The sequence below is a fragment of the Miscanthus floridulus genome, chromosome 4 (assembly GCF_019320115.1).
Source record: "Miscanthus floridulus cultivar M001 chromosome 4, ASM1932011v1, whole genome shotgun sequence".
In the NCBI taxonomy this organism is placed as follows: Eukaryota; Viridiplantae; Streptophyta; class Magnoliopsida; order Poales; family Poaceae; genus Miscanthus; species Miscanthus floridulus.
The window spans coordinates 73,012,634-73,025,249 of record NC_089583.1 but is presented as its reverse complement, the minus strand read 5'-3'; the positions used below and the strand labels follow the sequence as shown (position 1 = coordinate 73,025,249).

The 12,616-nt window shown below is 51.3% G+C and overlaps 2 protein-coding genes across 2 annotated transcripts; both read left to right on the top strand.

Moving 5' to 3' along the window:
* The first annotated feature begins 299 nt into the window (after nucleotides 1-299).
* LOC136549802 (cytochrome P450 81Q32-like) lies at nucleotides 300-3,902 on the top strand. Its single transcript, XM_066541207.1, has 3 exons — nucleotides 300-1,243; nucleotides 3,005-3,363; nucleotides 3,455-3,902. The coding sequence occupies exons 1-3, from the start codon at nucleotides 317-319 to the stop codon at nucleotides 3,711-3,713; spliced, it is 1,545 nt and encodes a 514-aa protein (XP_066397304.1). The 5' UTR covers nucleotides 300-316; the 3' UTR covers nucleotides 3,714-3,902.
* Nucleotides 3,903-8,320: 4,418 nt separating this feature from the next.
* Nucleotides 8,321-10,872, top strand: LOC136549801 (glucan endo-1,3-beta-D-glucosidase-like). Its single transcript, XM_066541206.1, has one exon. The coding sequence runs from the start codon at nucleotides 8,425-8,427 to the stop codon at nucleotides 10,669-10,671; it is 2,247 nt and encodes a 748-aa protein (XP_066397303.1). The 5' UTR covers nucleotides 8,321-8,424; the 3' UTR covers nucleotides 10,672-10,872.
* Nucleotides 10,873-12,616: the final 1,744 nt, after the last annotated feature.

The following is a 12,616-nucleotide window of genomic DNA, read 5'->3' as shown; positions in this document are numbered from 1 at the left end:
ACATTACATGTAGTAGTGGGGTTGGTGGGCCACGGCCCTAGAGACCTTAGGCCCATGTCGGCCCTCGGAGATCAAGCAGCATATCCATGGCACTTTGTTTCCCTCTTGGCATAGTTCATCCAAAACGGCTTCACCAGTGAAGCTAAAGCCGGTGAAGCCAGAAAAACTGGTTTTTCTCGACTTCTAGTTCATTTTAATTCCGGCTTAAAAAACAGCTTCACGCTACGGTACCTTGGTTTGCGCAAAATAGATGAAGTCGAAGTCGACATAAGCCGTGCCAAAGAGACCCTCAGTCTCACTCCATAGTGAATCCACCATGGATACCTTGAACACCTTCGCCGTCATCACTCTCCTCCTACTCCCACTGTTTCTTGTCCTAGCACAAACCGTACGACGTGGTACTCGCCGGAACCCGCCGGGGCCGACCCCTCTCCCCGTCATCGGCCACCTGCACCTCTTCAGGAAGCCCCTCCACCGCACCCTGGCGCGCCTCGCTGCTCGCCACGGCGCTGTCTTCCAGCTCCGATTCGGTTCCCGCCGCGTCGCCGTCGTGTCGTCGGCCGAGGCCGCCGAGGAGTGCCTGGGCGCGCGCGACGTCACGTTCGCCAACCGGCCACGGCTGCCGTCGGGCGGGATCCTCTCCTACGACTGGACCACCATGGGCACCGCCAGCTACGGGCCCTACTGGCGGCACGTCCGCCGCATCGCCGTCACCGAGATCCTCTCCGTGCTCCGGGTGCAGCAGTTCGCCGACGTGCACGAGCGCGAGACGCGGGCCATGGCGCGGGGACTCTACCGCGCCGCGGCGGCCTGGGGCCGGGGCCGCGCTCGGGTGGAGCTCAAGTCGCGGCTGTTCGAGCTGCTGATGAACGCCATGATGGGGATGATATGCGCGAGGAGGTACTACGGCGGCGACGGGAAGCAGGAGACAGCGGTGAGGGTGAGCGAGGAGGCGCGGTGGTTCAGGGAGATGGTGGAGGAGACGATGGAGCTGAGCGGCGCGTCGACGGCGTGGGACTTCCTGCCGGCGTGGGCGCGGTGGCTGGACGTGGGCGGAGTGGAGCGCCGGCTGTGGCGGCTGCGGGAGGGCCGGACCAAGTTCTTGCAGGGGCTGATCGAGGAGCAGAGGAAGGAGATGGAGAAGGGGGCGCCGGCCAGGAGGACCATGATCGGCGTGCTGCTGACGCTGCAGAAGGAGGACGCCGAGGCCTGCCCGGACCACCTCATTCGCACCTTGTGCATTGTGAGTAATCCACCTCCATGGGCCATGGCTGTTGCATTGGCTCCTTTCCTACTGGAATTTGCTTATTTTATGAATCTTCTGAAGGAAAAACTACTGGGTTTAGTGGTCTTTTGAATTAAATCCAATCTGCAATATATACTGCTCTATCAAATCCCCATCCATATCTCACATATCTGCCTGACCATGCACACGGCATATACTAGCTGTTTTTTTTTAATTGCATATAGCTGTTGAAAGCACCGCTGGAATCATGCTCTGGATCCATTGTCGGAATTTGGAGTTTCATGCACCCGCTGTTTATCAGAAAAATTGTCGTATTAGCAGGGGCTGATGTGGATTGCAGTGTGGCACGGCATATACTACTGTTTTTTTTTTATAAAAGTATATATAGCTGTTCGCAGGAATCATGCTCTGGATCCATTGTCGGAATTTGGAGTTTCATGCACCCGCTGTTTATCAGAAAAATTGTCGTATTAGCAGGGGCTGATGTGGATTGCAGTGTGGCACGGCATATACTACTGTTTTTTTTTTATAAAAGTATATATAGCTGTTCGCAGGAATCATGCTCTGGATCCATTGTCGGAATTTGGAGTTTCATGCACCCGTTGTTTATCAGAATATTGTCGTATTAGCAGGGGCTGACGTGGGCTGCAGTGTCGAAGCACTTCTAAGAACAAATTTAGCTCCCACATCAAAATGCGGTACATATTTCCTCTATTTAAAATTTGGCCAAACTTAAGATGCTTTGACTCTTCAAAAAAGTTGAAATGACTCGGGGACCGTTTGGATCTGGATAGGATTTTAGAATCTAAAAAGAAAAATCTGAATCCAAAACAAACAAAGAGGTTTCCAGGGATTCTACTACATGTTCACCTAATCCAAAGCAATAATTTAGTATCCATTCTCCATAAGCATTGTAGGGATTCTAGTACGAGAATAGATGACTTTACCCCCACTTCAACTTGGAACTGCATGCAGTGTGTTAAGGAGCCATGGGTATTTTGGACATTTTGCTTGTACTATGAAACCAGAGTCAAGAATAAATCTGAAGATCCAAACAAACTAGGTTATTACTATCTAGAATCTAGATTCTCAAAATCCCTATCTACTATCCGGATTTTAATAATCCGTTGAGGAACCTAACGGGCCCTTATAATTTAAGATGACGAGAGTACCTAATTTGGAGCGGAGCCAGTACATTCATATTCCACAAGAAGAAGGATGTGCATCTCTGATATTGGCATAGTTGTACACATAAAATTTCTCTTGTTTCTTAACTCTAAAACCATAGAAAAAATATTGACCAAAATATTTATTCACTTACATTTATCTTTCTGCTGAAAGCCAGATTTTGCACCATATTTTGATTTGATTTCCCACAAAAGGCTTAAAAAGGAGCTTAGTATTTCTTTTATTTGAACAAGCACAAGGCATATGCTCACTATCAAATACTCTCTCCGTTACAAAATAAATCAGTTCTTGAATCACCTTAAGTCAAACTAACTTAAGGTCGACCATTTTTTATAAAAAAGATAACAACATCATGAAACCAAATAAGTACATTATGAAATTATGTTTCATAATTAGTCTAGTGATATTAATTTGAAGTGATAAATATCGATGCTCTTTATTATTGATTTGGTCAAACCTAAAATTTAGTAATGTGTACGGAGTATCCCTAGTTTTTTGAGGGAAAGTATATCCCTAGTTTCAGCAATAGAAAGTCATCGAGTTATTTTGAGATTATTTCTCTTTTTGAAGAGTTCGCTCGAAGCTGGAACAAGTACTTCAGCAGATACAGTGGAGTGGGCGATGTCCCTCCTGCTGAACAACCCTGCCGTGCTGACAAGAGCTCGAGAAGAAATCGATGCATGCATAGGGCAACCGGCGCGCCTACTCGCGGCCGCCGATCTCCCAAAGCTGCACTACCTTTGGTGCATCATCATGGAGACGTTCCGTCTATACCCGCCAGCGCCACTTCTTGTCCCTCATGAGTCCTCAACTGACTGCACGGTCAGCGGGTTTCACATACCCATGGGGACAATGCTCCTGGTGAATACGTTCGCAATCCACAGGGATCCTGAGCTATGGGATAGACCTGCAAGCTTCATCCCAGAAAGGTATGCATGGTGCTCAAACTACTGCCAAATTCTTTTGGTTAGTACCATGTGTGTAGCTTGATGATGAATATCAATTATGTTTTGTTCATAGGTTCGAGGGTGGGAAAAGTGAAGGCAAGATGTTCATCCCATTTGGTATGGGAAGGCGACGATGCCCAGCGGAGAACTTGGGCATGCAGATGGTAGGCCTTGCTCTGGGGACTATGATCCAGTGCTTCAATTGGGAAAGAGTGGGAGAGGATCTTGTGGACATGGCCGAGGGATCTGGTTTAACCCTGCCCAAAGAGGTGCCACTGGAGGCCTTCTATGAAGCCCGCGCTTCCATGGTTAATCTGCTTTCGGAGATTTAGAAGTGTTGTGATGAGTTTCATAATGAATTTTATTGCTACAGAGCGGTTAATCGTAGATGGCAGGTTTATGTGGATCTTGTAAATTGAACTCATCCACAACAACCAACATGCCAATGATATTATATTTTTCAACAAGAACCTAAACAAACAACTTGAATTGTTCTGTACATACTCAGCTAGAATACATTCGTGCTGTTGTCAATACACATCGGTGGTGATCGGGGAGAGAGAGATCCGGTCAGGCTTAATTCCATGTGACTTATGTCGATTTAACCTTATTTTTAGGTTCACATCTAGTATAAATGTCGAAATGTCGATCCCTATTAAGAGCCTTTTTAGATCTCAGGGCTAAAAATTAACCCACCTTATAAAAAATAGATTAAATAAGCTAATTATAGGCTAATAAGGGCTAATGGACTCTGACCACCATTATTTAGCCCTCGTTAGCTCTTATTAGTTTAGAATTAGCTCGCATTTAGTTTTTCTAATTGGTATCTAAAAACATGAGCTAATTATTAGCTCACTGATCCAAACCTAAAAACAGACAATGATATATACTTTAGGATCAGTGCTTAGGACCGTAACAAACTAAATATATGTGTAGAAGATGACCTGTTTGCAAAGCAAAGTATAAGTTGGAGGTGAGCAAGATGATGCTTGCACATTCCTCGTTAGGTAGAGCTCTTCTCTAAGATGTTTTCGAACCTCCAGCTCCAGTAGTCACTTTTCAGTACTCCAAGAGTTGACCCCTAAAACATGATTAGATATAAGATTCATAGTGAATACACAGAGCAATTAATCGTAGACGACATGACTAAGTGATTGTTATTGTTGTCTGTTTGTATTTGTGAGCCCATCATTTAACATGCTTATATGTGAGGCCCATTTGGCCAAGCTATAGAGAGCCAAGGTCCTCATTAGTCATGCAAAATTGTCCTATCCCATTGAGGTACTTAGGTCTGTTTGGATTTTCTCCTCTAAACTTTAGTGCTCTGAACTTTAGATCTAAAACTCCAAACAAATGATCTAAGAGCAACTCCAGCTGCTTGGTTATTCTTGTTTTAGAGGCTATTTTGAAATTTGTATATCAAAAAGTAGGTGTCGGGGGCCAATACTAAGGTACCCGAAGAGGAGGAGCTAATAACCATCAACGTTAATTCATCCGAGTGGTCAAGAGCGCGACTACAGCTCTTGCCGACCCCCAGGTACGCAAACTTCGCCTTGCCTGACGTCTGGGTCTGCGCTCCACCTCACCCGACCCTTAGGGGAGGACTCCACCTCGCACGACCTCTGGGGGAGTACTCCGCCTCGCCCGACCCCAAGGCCGCGAGCTCTACCTCGCCCGGCCCTTAGGGGAGGACTCCGCCTTGCCCGATCCTTGAGGGCTAGTTCCACCTCGCTCGGCCTCTAGGGGAGGATTCCGCCTCGCCCGACCCTAAGGCTATGGGCTTCGCCTCGCCTGGCCTCTCGGGGAGGACTCTGCCTCGCCCGACCCCTGGGTCTGCGCTCCGCCTTGCCTAACCCTTGGGTCTGCGTTCCGCCTCGCCCGACCCTTGGGTCTAAGCTCCGCCTCGCCCGGCCTCTGGGGGAGGACTCCGCCTCGCCCGATCCCAAGGCCACGGGCTCCGCCTCACCAGACCCTTAGGGGAGGACTCCGCCTCGCACGATCCCTAAGGGCTGGTTCTGCTTCGCCCGGGCTCTGACGCCAGGGAACAGATTGGCATGCCTCGACGTAGCCCGCGACCCACAATGGGCCATACCTAGGGGTTCATGTCAGGAACATCGTCGGGCGTACAGGTGCTGTTCAGCCTAACCCTCGTACGAACACTGACGGGCACGTCAGTTCGCCACGACGACCGCCAGGATGGAGTTGAGCGCCATGACCGGTAGACGACGCCTGCACATGGCGCTAGTGACGGACAGGGCCACGACGTGGAGCTATCCCTGTTGACGTCTACAGGGTCGACGGGACCCACATAGAAGAGAAGAAGGACCGACGATCCTGGGGACTTCTTCTCCTTCTGATTCTCCTCTTCTCCCTCTGCTGTAACCCCTGCTTCCCCTTGACTATAAAAGGGAAAGCAGGGCATCCCATTAGGGGCATCGGACGAACGATCGAACACATCCAAACTCAACTCGACTCGACTCGATTCAGAGCTCACCGCAACACACCACCAGAGACTTGGGACCAGTCCCTCTCTCGACCATTTGTAACCCCTACTACGAACTTTAAGTGCTAGTAATATGAGCAGCAGCAACGAATTGGACGTAGGGACATTCTGCCTGAACCAGTATAAAACCTCGTGTCCTATTAGCACACCATTCGGCCCAGACGCGCAATATTAGAAATTTACTTGTTGGTGGCAACTCGAAACACCGACAGTAGGCTTCAACAGACGTGTTATCTAACTTCGTAAAATAGGAAGCTGACTATCCCTTAATTTTCGGTGACCATATATTGCTAACAACGGACGCTCGCTATCTGACTTTGTAAAATAACAAAGCTGTTGTGGACCTCTTTTTTTTAAAAAAAAAAGTTTTCTATTTTACAAAATGGCTACACAAAGGAATTTGCCTACTAATTTAAACAAGCTGTTGAAATTATTCTAAAGTTAGCTCTAAATTTTATTCCACGTCACATTAGAACTTTAGAGCTTAAAATTGAACTAAAGTGTTCTAATGCTTTAAGATCTCTAAAGTTTAGAGAAAAAGATCCGAACATGCCCTTGATAAGGTAAACTTGTGCTCTGATGGATCCAGAAGAATTTGCAAGTATAAGGCCTTGTTTAGATTGCAATTTTTTGCAATCTGGACACTGTAGCACGTTTCGTTTGTATTTGACAAACTTTGTCCGATTATGGACTAACTAGGCTCAAAAGATTCGTCTCGTGATTTACAACCAAACTGTGCAATTAATTATTTTTTTACCTACATTTAATGCTCCATACATGCGTCCAAAAATTGATGTGATGGAGAGAAAGTGAAAAAACTTGGAATTTGGAGGTGATCTAAACAAGGCCTAAGTATTGCAAACTCAAACTTGAACCTTTATTCATTTGCCTAAATTAAAGCTGCCGTAGAAGTTGACGTACTTGGAAGTCGGATTTTTAACCAAGAGATTCAGTTGGAGGTCATGGAACGGATGCGTTTGCACGTTCCAAGTTAGGTAGATTTTTGTTCATAGATTTTTTGCAAGCGGTAGCTCCACTTGTTACTACTTCGGAAGTTGACTCCAAAACAGAACTTATATCTATGCTTAGGCAAACTATATAAAGTTTAATCAGTTTTCCTCTCCCATGACTTTTCCTCCTCCCACATATATTTCGAGTCGGAGAAAAGCAAAAACAGAACACTCTGTTTATTATGTTTACTTGATACCCCAGGCTAAACTTTAGCCTCTGTCATATAGGATATTTAAACACTAATTTAGAGTATTAAAAATAGAATTATTTAAAAACTAATGACACGGATGGAAACTAATTTGCGAGACGAATCCATTAAACCTAATTAGTGCATGATTTGATAATGTAGTACTACAATAAACATGTGCTAATGATGAATTAATTAAGCTTAGTAAATTCGTCTCGTAAATTAGTCTTCATCTGTGCAATTAGTTTTATAACTAGCTCATTCTTAATTCTCTTATTAGTATCGTCCAATATGACAGAGGCTAAACTTTAGTACCCGGATCCAAACACCTGCCAACCTATTGTAGGTCAGTACTTGCTTGTGGTTGCCCCTAACAACAACAAAAAAACGAACACCGAAGGCTGCTTCGCCGTCGATGTACGCGCGACAGGCAACCGGCGACGGCAGCTGCTGCGCCCTGCTGGGATCGGAACACTGGCGCGTGTTCGCTGAAACAAGCAGAGCAGGTACGTGACGGGTTTCTTCCTTGCCGCCGCGCGCGTGCAACTCCAACCAGAGACAAAGACAACGTCGTGTCGCCCCGGAACGAAGGAAGCAACGACCAACGAGCACCCTTGCGGTTGCGGTTGCGGTTGCCGGCCGTCTTGGCTCTGCCGCTGGCTTAGCGGGCAAGCATTCGCCGCCACGGCAAGCCCATCATCCCTTTCTTCCCTCGCCCGCCCGGAAGGACATCACATCAGATCGACGCCCGAGACACGTTTCCTGGCGTCGCCAACCGCCCGGCCCCGCCGGTGCCCGCGCTGAGCAAATCTTACGACGCGGGACACACACGGCCGGGGGCTTTCCTTCCATCCAGGTCCTGGGCTGCTGCGCTGCGTCTTCCTACCTGATGACGTGAGCCGCGGCCTGGGGTAATCAATCACCCCCACGGCCACAGGCCACGGCTCCATCGCAACCGCTCCAACCGAAGGCCAGCGTCGTCCCTGGTCTCATCGTTAACGAGGTAGGCCGCCGGAACCGCTCCACGTTATCCACGCCCGGCCGTGTCTCTTTTCAGATTCGTGTTTCTGTTCATTGTCGTTTCCTCCCGGCCTCTTTGCTTCAACTCAACAATTATCCTCGGCTCCTCGCGTGCTAAGAAAATACTTTAGTAAAATCACTCCTTCCCTTCAAAGATTTCAAAATCTCTATTGTTTGTTTGTACCGTGTGACACGCAGGAACACGCCGACCTGTCTCCCGAGGATTGTTTGTTGTCAGATCTCGCCGCGTTGGCCCAGTCAAAGCCCAGCCCAACCGACACCACGCCGGAAGTATAAAGAGCCAGCCCGAGCAGGCGGCGAGATGCGGAAGTGGACGAAGAAGCTGGGCCACACCCTCTCCCGCATCGTCACCTCCAAGCCGCGCTTCGCCTTCTCCCGGCCCAGGCCCAGGCCCACCCCTCCCGTCGGTCCGCCTCCCCCTCCGCCGCCCGTCTCGATCCCGCCGCAGCCGCCGGAGGAGGAGCTTCCCCTTCCCCCCTTCGCCCCCGCCACCACCATGCCGCCGGCGCCGGGGGGGCCCGTGTTCCCGCGCGCCACGTCCACGGTGGTGCCCGACCCGTCCCGCTTCTTCGCGCCGCCGCTCCTCGCCGCGCCGCTCCCCACCAACTCCTTCTTCCAGAACTTCGTGCTCAAGAACGGGGACCAGCCGGAGTACATCCACCCCTACTCCGTCCGCTCCCCCGGCGGCGCCGCCCTCGACGTCTGCTACCCGTCGCGGAACCACTCGCCGTCCTTCGTCATCCAGACGTTCGTCGCCGACCTCACCGTCTCCGACGCCGCCGGGAGCACGGCGCAGCGCCACTCCGTCTCGGCCTTCGACGACCTCTCCGTCACGCTCGACGTCTCCCCGTCCCTCCGCGCGCACCTCGTCCGCGGATGCCCCTACGTCACCGTCACCACCACGGCGGGGCCCGTCGACGTCTCCGTCGCGTCCGTCCACGCCTTCCTCGACGTCGCCTCCTGCGACGACTCGGGAACCAAGTGGCGCCTCCGGATGAACAGCGGCCAGACGTTCCTCCTCTACGCGTCCGCCCCGATCCGCCTCGCGCAGGCCACCACCTCGCAGCTCTCGGCGCCCGCCTTCGCCGGCGCCATCCGGGTCGCCTACCTCCCCGACGCGTCCATGGAGCCCGTCCTCGACCGCTACAGCCGCTGCTTCCCCACCGCCGGCCACGCCGCGCTCAACCGCCCCTTCTGCGTCGACTACGCCTGGCGCAAGGACGGGCCCGGGGAGCTGCTCATGCTCGCGCACCCGCTCCACCTCCGCCTGCTCGCCGCCGACGACTGCGCCGTGCGGGTGCTCGACGACTGCCGCTACCGGAGCATCGACGGCGATATGGTCGGCGTGGTCGGCGACGCCTGGGTTCTGCGCACCGACCCGGTGTCCCCGACATGGCACTCCACCCGCGGCGTCAGCGAGGACGGCGTCGCCGAGGTCGTGGCCGCGCTCCGCGCCGACGTGGCCGGCCTCGCGTCCACCGCGGTCACCACCACCTCGTCCTACTTCTACGGGAAGGCCATCGCGCGCGCGGCGCGGCTGGCGCTGATCGCGGAGGAGGTCGGGTGCCCCGACGTGATCCCCGCGGTGCAGCAGTACCTCAAGGCCGCCGTCACGCCGTGGCTGGACGGCAGCTTCCAGGGGAACGGCTTCTTCTACGACGCCAAATGGGGCGGGCTGGTGACGCTGCAGGGGCTCAAGGACTCCGGCGCCGACTTCGGGTTCGGCATCTACAACGACCACCACTACCACCTGGGCTACTTCCTCTACGCCATCGCGGTGCTGGCCAAGATCGACCCGTGCTGGGGCCGCAAGTACATGCCGCAGGCCTACTCCATGGTGGCCGACTTCATGACGCTGTCGCGGAACAAGGCCGGCGCCAGCTTTACCCGGCTGCGGATGTTCGACCTCTGGAAGCTGCACTCGTGGGCGGGGGGCCTGACGGAGTTCGCCGACGGGCGCAACCAGGAGAGCACCAGCGAGGCCGTCAACGCCTACTACTCGGCGGCGCTGGTGGGGCTCAGCTACGGGGACGCGCACCTCGTCTCCGTGGGCGCCACGCTGACGGCGCTGGAGATGCTGGCTGCGCAGACGTGGTGGCACGTCCGGGAAGGGGAGGGCATCTACGAGGACGACTTCAGCGGGAACAACCGCGTCGTCGGGGTGCTGTGGGCGAACAAGCGCGACAGCGGGCTGTGGTTCGCGCCGCCCGAGTGGAAGGAGTGCCGCCTCGGGATCCAGCTGCTGCCCGTGCTGCCCATCAGCGAGGCGCTGTTCCCGGACGTGGCGTTCGTCAAGGACCTGGTGGCGTGGACGCTCCCGGCGCTGGCGAGGGACGGCGTCGGCGAAGGCTGGAAGGGCTTCGTGTACGCGCTGGAGGGGATCTACGACAAGGAGGCGGCGCTGACCAAGACCCGCGCACTCAATGGCCATGATGATGGCAACTCGCTGACCAACCTGCTGTGGTGGCTCCACAGCCGCGGCAACGTCGTCGGGGACGGGGACGCCGGGTTCAGCCGCTGCTGCTGGTACCGCCAGTACTGCCACTGAGAGCAGCCCGAGTGAGGTGTGACCATTCATGTCGCCTTGTGGAGCAGAGCAGGTGATCGGCTTTCAGTGAAGAGATCAGAGTGGAGTTGATACGTTGAAAAGTCAATAGTGGTTGTTCTTCGTTGGTTGTGTATGTTTATGACTGTGCCTCATGCTACACGCTTATATACAGTTGAATAAAGTTAGTTCTTTACTTGTTTATTACGTGAGCTTGATGACGCTATCTGGTAAATGGGTCATGGATTATTATTATAAAATTCTGGCTTGGATGAGGTGTTTAAAGAACGGTTTTACTATTCCAACGCTATCTGGTAGATGGATCGTGATCCTATACTATTCTCCTGTTTGCTTGGCTGATAAGCCATGGCTGAAAGTACTGTTAGCTGATTTGTTGTGAGAGAAAAATATTATTCGTCGATTGAAAAAGTATGGCTTATAAGCCAAGCGAACAAGGCGTATATCGATGAGCTAGCTGACATCTTGTTGGAGCGGCCCCGATTCAAACTCCAACAGATATCGTATCCTCTCGTTTTATCCTTAAAATTTTGCAATATAAGAGATAGATTCATCAAATCTCCCACCACATATTTTTTTCTTATATTTTTGGCATTGCTATTGCCTGGACGTCCGGACCTTGGCCGATGTCCGGCATCCGGACGCAGCTCTCGGTCATCCAATTCGAGCACCCTAGCTCATATCACAAGACTTTCTCGGTAGCAGGAGCGTGCGCCGTGACGTAGCGCCCCAGTCCCTTGCCGCGCGACTTCCTCCGCAACCGGAGCGTGCGGCACGACGTTGCGCCCCCATCCTTTGTCGCGCCCTGCACCCCATCCCTTACCGCGCCTGACGGGCCCAAAGCTCGAGCATCTACGACGATTTGGGTTCTCTTGTTGCCATGTGCCTATCGCACACATCCGGCACACGAGAGAGAGACAAGAAAAAGGGTGAGATAAATAAATATTTGTACCGCAACATCAAACGATAAAATCTCATAGAAGCCAGAGATAAGAGCAGAATGATTAGTTTCTATCCCTCACAACATGTTCCATGCAGAAGATTCTCGAAACAAAGCAAGACATTAGCCACAACATCCATGAGTTGTTATGAGAAGATCATAAAAGCAAATGTTGCAACATAGGAGAAAAAAGATCTTGTTTTGCAACATCAAAACGATCTAATCTCAACAATAGAAGCTGCACTTAGGAACAACAGAAAAATGGTTAATCAATAGGCAAAATAATCAGTTACGGCATCTCAGTTTTATTACTGCAACATGAGAAATTATTTATTGTAACATCGCATTTTGTTTACTGCAACATGGAAAACCAACAAAATGCAACATCCAATAGCCAACTACTAAACATCAAAATAAAAAGGAGATGCAACATCTCTAATCAACATGCCAAAATATGCAACACCAAAAAATCATCATTTAATACAACACCAAACATTCATGAAACGCAACATGTAGTTTTATTGCAACAACAGGAGAGACCATCTACTGAAACATCTGAATTTATTATGGAAATATGAGAAATCTTCGGATACAACATAGAGAAACAACAAATACAACATCCCAAAAAACGTATATTGAGCAACTGCAGCCCTATATCCAAAGAGGAGGGTGTGGATTTAGGCCTCCCTGAGCAGCACTAGATGTCTAGCATGGAGTGGGAAGATAGTAGCAACGGATGGGCTCATAATACGCCTACTTGCCGATGGAGGAAGGTGGACACGCGCGTGCGAGAGAGAGAGAGGTTACTGCTTGCTTGCTGTTCCAGGCGGGAGCTATCACCGGAGAGGGACCGAAGTTGGTGAGGGGCGCGATGGAGAGGGTGGCAGTCAGCGAGAAGCCGTGGTGGAGAAATCGGCCAGTGCCAGACAGACTGCGTTGCAGGAACTCGAGGGCATGGCGCCGAGCGAATTGCAAGAAAGAAAATCAGAT

Bases quoted from the DNA above. Each gene is read 5' to 3' on its own strand.
- LOC136549802 (XM_066541207.1), top strand. From the start codon at position 317: ATGGATACCTTGAACACCTTCGCCGTCATCACTCTCCTCCTACTCCCA. The intron at 1,244-3,004 runs GTGAGTAATCCA...CTCTTTTTGAAG, and splicing joins TCATTCGCACCTTGTGCATT to AGTTCGCTCGAAGCTGGAAC. The intron at 3,364-3,454 runs GTATGCATGGTG...TTTTGTTCATAG, and splicing joins GCAAGCTTCATCCCAGAAAG to GTTCGAGGGTGGGAAAAGTG.
- LOC136549801 (XM_066541206.1), top strand. From the start codon at position 8,425: ATGCGGAAGTGGACGAAGAAGCTGGGCCACACCCTCTCCCGCATCGTC.